The 8,865-nt window shown below is 38.7% G+C and overlaps 1 protein-coding gene across 2 annotated transcripts; it reads right to left on the reverse strand.

The window, feature by feature from the left end:
- Positions 1 to 137: 137 nt before the first annotated feature.
- Positions 138 to 8,399, reverse strand: wfs1a (Wolfram syndrome 1a (wolframin)). Of its 2 annotated transcripts, none has more exons than XM_044113311.1 (11): positions 8,265 to 8,399; positions 7,209 to 7,709; positions 5,786 to 5,865; positions 4,590 to 4,908; positions 4,332 to 4,409; positions 4,109 to 4,248; positions 3,903 to 4,022; positions 3,539 to 3,784; positions 3,170 to 3,448; positions 2,319 to 2,482; positions 138 to 2,208 (listed from the first exon to the last, which is right to left on the reverse strand). In XM_044113311.1, exons 2-11 carry the CDS (start codon positions 7,702 to 7,704, stop codon positions 1,017 to 1,019), a joined length of 3,114 nt encoding a protein of 1,037 aa, XP_043969246.1. In that variant the 5' UTR covers positions 7,705 to 7,709; positions 8,265 to 8,399; the 3' UTR covers positions 138 to 1,016. The 2 variants fall into 2 exon arrangements, with proteins under 2 accessions (XP_043969246.1, XP_043969245.1); XM_044113310.1 differs by having other exon boundaries at positions 4,332 to 4,412.
- Between the last annotated feature and the right edge of the window lie 466 nt (positions 8,400 to 8,865).

Below are 8,865 nucleotides of genomic sequence, written 5' to 3' on the forward strand. Positions count from 1 at the left end.
GTCTGTCACCTGTTATCTAGATAACCACCTCAATATTTGAATACAAGTTCTTAAGCATCATTCCAGATTCCAGATATAGTAAATAATTAAATGAAATGACATCAGATTTATTTAACTTTTTATTGTGAAAGTCAAAGGCTCTTTACAATCTAATCAGTCATTCCCATTCACACACACATTCACATGCTGATGATGATGACTAGCTACTGGATTGTAACCACAGTCACCCTGGGGCAAGGCTGCTATATCAGCACCATCTGGCCTTCTGACCACCAGCAGCAGGTAAGGTGGGTAAAGTGTCTTGCCTAAGGACACAACAAGAAAGATAGAAGGGCAGTGTCTCAAACCGGAAACCTACTAACTATTTGCAAGGTGAACTCCTACTTCGGTCGCCACCATTGCTCCATGGTTTATAAAGATATTGCTTTATAAAGACCCAGGATCATCAACATTACTCTAACAAGTTTGACTTCAACTAAGGTAATGTTTTAATGTAAACATATGTCCACCCACCATCTCTGGCTCTCCATAGGTCTCAACTACACCACACAATAAAAAATAAATTTGGAGGGTTATCAAAACCAATTGAAATATTATCATTTTAATCACAAGTATAAGATTTTAAATGTAATTATGAATTGACTATTTTTTTTTTACACTTTGGTAATGATAAGGTTGAAATGTTTATATAGTGTACATTAAATAATTATATTTACTTAATAAATGTAAACAGCTGTCATAAGTCCCAGTGGTTGCAAATGTTTCTCTGTAGAAGGAGGAAGGATTTAACTAGCAGCTTTAATTAGCTTAGCTACAGCAATAATGCTTATGAAAAGATTGCTCGCATAACAAGTTTGCATGCAAACTTGTTAGGAAAAATGATAAAGGTTTGACTTAAGTTGTAAAATGTTACTCTTTCCAAAAGCATCTTATGCCTTAATCACAAACCAACTTTCAATTATATTTCAAAATCCTTTCGCAAGAAAAGATTCAGGTTTCTTATTGTCTGTTTAATCTCAGGTACGGATTTCTGCTGACAGGAACGGTGAAAAGAAAAAGTCAAATGCAAACTTGAAGGCTCTAACTGTTGTACGCCTGAAGTCTCTCTCAATCTTCACCTGCCTGCCTCCAGCCAGCCATGAAGAAGCACAGTCGAGGCAATGGATAGCTTTGAGCTCAAAGGCCGAAGCCTTTGCTCCTAAACGCCCTTCCAGCTTAGTACTGAATTCTACTATGTTACCTGGTTTCAGATTGAGCAGAATTTGTCTAAATTCATTGCTGGCCATAAGGATTATATCTCTGGCTGCATCCTCTGCTCTTGAGCTTTCATCTTGGATAATTCCCACCGTCACTTCAAATCGATAACTGTCAAAACGCTTGATGTGGCAGGTGTGCTTGGCCAAAGCCTTAATTTGACACAACTCCTCTTCTTCTTGAATTTTAAGCAGTGTGGCCAGAGAAACTGGACTTGACAAAGAACTGTTTGCTATATCTGCTGACATTGAGTTTGCCAGTGATGTATTGTTTGGATCACACTTGGGATATGTCTCACCATACAAGCAGCGCATCCAGTCCCCAATAAACAATGGCAGCATATTAATGACAGATTGTGCACCGTTCTCTGTCTCAGCAATCCGGACGTGTCTAAAGCGTCCAGTCCAGGTGACTCTGTGCCCTTGCAGGTGGCTGCAGAAGATCTGAGTCTGAGCCATGCCTTTGCTTTCCCAGGCTGGGGGCCCACAAGCCTGGATGTACTGGTTCCATGTCAGAGTGGAGTTGTACACCTTCTGTCCCTCTGCATGGTATACATATACCGAGAACAACAGGATCACCATGGAAATGCAGAGTAAGATGAATTTGACCGGACCCCAGTGCGTAAATGAGCGCAGAACATCCAAAATAGACATACTGAACCGTGTCCAGAGCCGCAGAGTGACGGGAATTGCACATATCACCAGGGTCACAATCATCTTTGTCAACTCTAGCTCTATGAACCATTTAAACAGCTGGATGAAGAGCATGATGGCAAGGCCAATCGCCAGAGCAGGGAGTGCAAACAGGAAAAGGAAGTATGCCACGCAGGTGCGGATTAATCCAACAGGAGAGGAATTTTGTAGGAGGACCACTGAAAACTCACACCACATGAAGCAAACAAGATATGGGATCAGGAAACAATAGGTACCCCGAAATCCACGGGTTCTTGCCATGCTACAGTGAGAAGAAAGAAAGAAATATGCAAATAATTAGTAATGGAAAACCACGCAGGGCAATTTTAAGTACACATAATTGGTTTGTCTATCAGGTCAAACTCCACTCACCTGAAAAAAAGGTAGAAAAGGTAGATATACAGAAGGCAGGGGATGCTGAGTTTCAGTACTACAGATTCCCCAAGTGGCACTGTGGTAAATGTGTGACCAAGAAAACGAAGTCCTGTCATGTCCTTTGGCAGTAATTGTGTCAGGCAACACAGATTTGAGGCTACCTAAGATGAACACCCAATCATATTTTAGTAATACATTGTTATGAAAATAAAAGCACAATATTCAATTTGAAACATTTGCCTTAGATTCTCTGCTTTATTTAGGTGTGGACGTGGACTGGGCCTTTCTAACGTTCTAAATATCAACAGATTATTCTACTTAAACTGTGGATTTCTGCAGCTCCTCTTGGGTTACGATCTACCCTTACATTGCTTCTTTCCTATGCCTTTCAGTCTAGGAACCAATGTAAAGGTTCATAGTTGTTTTCTATACTTTAAATGCTCTGATTATGGACTGAATAGAACTTTGTGAGAAGTGCCCATTGATCCCTGCCCTGTCTGACTTTTCAATTGGTCTTTATGGTACTTATTATTCACTAATAATCTCTTAGAGCCTTTAAAACGATACATGTATCACATAAAACACAACTAGAACACATGGCTTATGGTTCTATTACGACCAAATGTGAATAGGTTTAAGGCTGAATGGAAAGAGTACAGCAGTATTTTTAATCTTGTGGCCAATCAACTGAATAAGTTCTCAACTTCTAAAAAACAGCACGATCTAACTTAAAACCGAAATTAAGCAAAATGTTCAATCTAAATGCCTGCTTTGAAGGCCACCTCATATACATTAAATACGCTTCCAATTAATCTAAAAAGTGTGATTTAAGTCCTTCTATCAGATACCTCTATGAAGATTGCACGACGTGCATATGCTGCAGCAGCTGGGCTGAGGCTGTAATAGCCGAGAACTGTGAAGAAAATTGCCACGGTGGAGAGCTCAGAACAAGGGATCCATTTCTTGTCAGCGACAGGGAAGGAGAAAATCACAAAAAATACGGAAAAGATAAAGTAAAGGTATTGCTCCAGGTTGTTCCAACCAAAGTTGGTCTCTGCCTGCTCCACATCAAGACCTGGTTCAAAACGAGTCAGCAGGGATGTCAAGGCTTTGAAGTTCTCCCATGTCTGGAAAGAAGAAGTATGTTTGTCCATTTATTTGATTTAACTGATTTGAACTCCATACACCATCATGAAAGAGGAAAGTCTTAGTTTAACCTTGCTACTCTGGAAGATCCTTAGAGTGCAGATAATCATGGCAATGAAGGAGAGGTAAAAGACAAGCAGGGGTATAACAAAAGCAAACAGATCAACAGTCAGGTTGCTGATGATAAAGAAGAAAATGAGGGCGTTGACATGCTGCGTAGGGATGAGCGTGCTCAACCACTGGACGCCTGCTCTTGATGCCCAGTCAAAGAGGTGCTCCTTCATCTCAATAACAGCATGAAGTGGGTATTGTAGCATCTGAGGTGGACAGGGAGAAAAAAGAAGAGGGAAAGTGTCATGTACAAACCAAGAAGAGTTTGAAAGTAAAATTCATTAAAAGAAACAAAGTCTCTACACATTCTCCCAGTCTTTTTACCATCAGGTGTGACTTCATGGCATTTGTTTGCTTGGCATCCGGCAGCATCCCACTGTAACCAAAACTCCAAGAATGTTTCTGGACCTTCTTATGTTCTTTAGGAACTACCCCTGATATGGCCTTTGACACATAATCACACAAACACACTGTCATCATAACACAAATACTACATATAAAAGCGCTTGTTAGGAAAAAGGCAGCTTTACCTTCCCTTTTCTATCCAGGGGGTCAGTACTTTCAATTTTTGATGAGGCCTGGTCTCCATTTTGAGGGACAGTAGGGACAATGCCTTGTGCATACTGTTTCGTCATTTCAACAAAGTCATCCAGGTCCACCAGCTGTTTGGCTGTGAAGTCCATAATATGCAATTATACAAAAGAACACATACTACTCTGTAGCTTCTTGATTATGTTTTATTTGTAAACTTACCATCAGTGCTGACTATGCTCTCTAATACTTTCTGGGTCTGGCCCGAAGTAGGAACAGGGATTCTGCTTGCTGTGCCCCCTGCTGGTGAGAAATACCCACAAATCCAATGAACGAATGTACTTCATTAGTTATTTCAAATGTACATTGAAATAACTAAAATTTCTAATAGTATGAAACATTACTTGGAGAAGAGTACAGTACAGCAGACACAAGTGATATTGCATTGTTATATATTCTGCAATTGTTTCTGTCACCTACCTGGCACTGCGTTGACCTGGCTGACATTCTGGAGCAGCTCAGAGACAGCCACTTTTTTCTTCCTGTCTGGGTTGAGCCTCCAGTACATCATCATGGCTGCTTTGCGTACTGCCAGTTCAAACTTGCCCTCTTTTGACAACTTGCGCATGTCTTCCTCATTTTCTGGAGTTACTCCTTTTTTCTGGATCCAACAGCGCTGAAGAAGTCTCGCTGCGGACATTCTTCCCTGTTTAGCTGCTTTGATTAGCCAGTTAACTGCCAGGCGGTTGTTGAGATCTGGTTCTTTGTCTTCAGCAAGCATCAAGAAGTGCTGACCCAACTGGAAGGCAAAGGGGGAGAGGGTTACTTTTGTTAAAGAGGGTTTACAGTTTCTTGCTTCGCCACAGGATTTCAATTGTTAACACGTACAAACAAGTTTATTCATGTGCATACTTAACAATGTGTGTGAAAGGTTCTGTAAAGGGAGAACTTTGATGGTTAATTGTTTTGTTCCAATGTTGCCAATGTCAGAGCCTCATAAAGAAATGACTTCAAAACCCAGAATCCTGCAGTCCCATTGCTGTGTGTCTTTCTGTCTCGGCTAAGTAACAGGGGCAGCTGAGCACTCCAGGACATATCAAGTGTCTGTTTTCTAATCTTAACCATCTTTACATAAGTTTCTTCTCACACAGTTGTCATCAAATCTGTCCTCTGCCTTTCACTGAGTTCTGAAACAGATTTAAAAAAAAATCATTTCACATGGTGTTACCAAGTCTTGTAGATAAATGACCGAAACCAGACCACATTTACCTAAGTATCAATAAACAATGATTCACGTGTTTTACAGGGTATGACAAACTCTTTAATACATGAGACTTTGACAGAATTATTATCCTATTGTAATATGTCTGCAAAGACGTGTCTGAAAGATAATTACCCACAGAAAAATGCAAGCAATCCGCAGCCTTTCAGTTTTCTTTGTGACTCACAATTTAAGCATTTGACACTTTGCAAAAATTTAGAAGATTCTGCAAACAAGTTTTTTTTTCATGATTTATCAGCAGGGAAAGAGTTATGTTGTGAACTGGAATCCAGAGATCATCTTGCGGGTGGCAGAAATAGAAACACCCCACAACTGAGTCATCCAGCGAGACTGACAACAATGCAAAGTGTCAGTCAGTGTGTGTACAGGCGCACGCGTGTGTGTGTATGCAGACCTGGGTCTGAGCTCTGGCATCACCAGTGTTGGCCTTCTCCTCCATCTGCGCCACACTCAGGTCTTCTTCTAGTTCTTCATCTTAATTGGCAACAAACAGGTTTATTAGACATTGAAGTAAATTCTATGAAACTCTTTCTTCATGAGTTAGCTGATAGCTAGTATGACCTTGTATCAGTGTTACTAAGCATGGATTATTCTGGACTCACATTTAAGTGACAATCAAATTGTGTCAGATCTGCATCCTGTAACTCAAGATCAAAAAACCTGAAAGGTGGAGTAGATGTGAATCCGTGAAACTTTAAACATGTTTGGCCTGAGAATCTATAATGTGATTAAAGTTAAGAGCCCGAGCAACTTGATGACCAGACAGCTAAAATATTACATCAGTACTTGTTTATTAAATGAACCGGTCCTGTCTCTGGAATGTGCTTCATCACAAAGGTGTCTTTTCTTAAGATGCCAGAGATTCATATGTATAAAGCCCATGAGCTGTATCACAGGTCTACATTTTAGGTTTTACCTCCAGAAGTCTCCAACTATAACACATTATAAGAATTACCTTATTTTAAATAAGAAATTGGTCCTAGATTAGAATTATGGTCAGAGCCTTCTTGTGCAGTTCATGTGTTCTCTCAGCATGCATGGTTCTCTACAGGTACTCCAGCCTCCTCCCACATGGGTGTTAGATAAACTGACCAAAGTAAATTGCTATTAGGTGTTTCTGTGTTGGACTAAAAAGACGTCACTTCTTATCACCCAGAGACTGGTGGAGACGGTACAACATTAACCTCACAATTAGTGAGGTTACATAAGCAAAGCAAAGAAATCTGTCCTTTTACATCGATGTTGCTTAATTTTACCACTATTTTTGAAGTAATTTTAAATTAGATGTAATTTTGGTTTTAATCTATATTTATTTTGTCTTTTTATAATTGTGAATTTTGTGCATACTTAATTCCATCTTTGTAATAATCATCTTTACTAGTTGCATAGTTTACCATAATATGGTTAGATTTTTTGTTCTTCATGCATCCCTGGGAAATGTTTTGACTTATATTTGATCAAATGAATGGCACTCTATAGGCATTGATGTTGATATCGGTGTGTGCAAATTTTGGACAAATGGTGAGGCATGGTCAATTCAAATTCTATTATTCTAATATTCTAATATTCTATTGTATTCTAATGTATAAAGATTAACAAATATGACTTTGACTTAGATTAATAGTTTTTGTGTGAGATTTTTAAAAAAAATAAAATTGTAAAGCCCAAATAGTTTCCCATTTATCTAAATGAATAACTACGGTAAACTTGGTAGAATGGATTCTTTATGATTTTTTTATCCACCTCTCTGTTATATAAACTTAATAATGATCTGTCTTTGGTAACACGTCACTAACTTAATTTGAGTGGATTCTCACCATCTTCTTCATCATTTGCATCCTCTTCCTCTGCTTTCCTGAGTCTCTCCTGCATTATCACCTGCTTAGCCACAGAGGCAAAGCTGCGTTTTGTGGAAGTAGCTCCAGAGGGGGAAGTGCTGGAGCCAGAGCAAGATGATCCAGGACAGGTAGATTCAAACTTTGCAGAAGATGATATGCTTGTTGTTTTGGAGATAGAATGTGGTTGAGGTTTTTTAGTTATCTCATCAGACAAATGTTCTGAGGACACAGATTCAGCAAAAGACACTGGCTTTGATTTATCCAAATGAATAGCTTGTGTGGATGATGGAGAGAAATCAGATAATTTTCTGGGACTTGATGGAGATGTTGATTTGACAGGCTGAGAAGGTGAAGCAGGTTTATTGGATGCAGGGGAAGAAGGAATCTGTTTAGGAGGTGGTGAGGGTCCCTTCAGGACAGGGCACAAACCCGTGGTGCTGACAGACGAGGATGGAGACTCAGAATCCTTCTCCATTTTTCCTAAAAGATTCAGGAACATTCAAAAGCATGTAAGGAAGATACATGAAGATTCAGAGAGTGAAAAGGTTTTATGAGATAATGAAATAATGTTTTTAGTTTTAAAAAAACAAAATCATGAAACAGCTAAAATATGGAATAGGTGGAGTCTTTGACATAATTTTTTGAGAATAAAATTTTCCTTTTAGCTCTAATACCTTCTGTTTTTAATTACTGAATTTTTTGTTTTGGTAAGAAATATTACCCAAACAAGGATTTTTTGACTACATTTTTAACATTTCATTGAATTTAGTGATCTGGTGTAATATTCTAATATCAAATGTCATTTGTCATAATTAATGGAAACAAAGGCCTGAAATCTGTGTGCAGTTAAGCTGTATAATATGTCTCACTTAGTGAATTCAGTATTAATAATAACTTGTCAATAATATTGTAATTTGTTGAACAGGTCTGTAGTAGATTAGATACACTACTTCACAAATCAATAAAAGTGCCTGTAAACCACCAATTTCTGCCCCAACGCTGCTCTCACAATTTTATTTTAAAAACAGTACTTACCAACTAAATGTTTATGATTTGCCCTCCTGGATTCATATGTTTGAGTCCATGTTCCGTCTGTCCAAGAAGGATCCCAGTAAGAAGACACTCACAGGCTGCTGTCAGACTAGTCTATAAACAACACCACAACTTTATGACCCGCCCACTCCTAAAATAGGCTCTCCAATATTAGAAGGTCCAATGAACAGCGAAGAAAATTGCAACTTATTAAATAATTAATAAGTTATGTGAACCTATTTGTGAAAGTCCTAAGCAGTTTGGGGAATCTCATGAATTATTTTAATGTCTGAGCTCCACATTTGTACAAAATTTCCACCATTTTGAAGAGACAAACCAGAAATATACCCGCAACTATTAATCCTTGTAATTTTTTTGTCACCACATTCAGATAGAGTTGTGTGCTTTAAAGCTTGGCAACAGTTACTATTTAAGGAGATTTTAGGGTTTAAGGTCAAACTGTGAATTTAATCAAGTGCAGCTCCGCCCCACAAAGCACCAGTGGGTAAAAACTGATCCTTGACAAGTTGGGGGGAGATTTGATTCTGACACATGAATAAATGTTGCTAAACAATCTAAAGCATATTGGAAGATTAAAACCCAA

This window comes from Gambusia affinis, linkage group LG04 (genome assembly GCF_019740435.1).
Source record: "Gambusia affinis linkage group LG04, SWU_Gaff_1.0, whole genome shotgun sequence".
NCBI lineage: Eukaryota > Metazoa > Chordata > Actinopteri > Cyprinodontiformes > Poeciliidae > Gambusia > Gambusia affinis.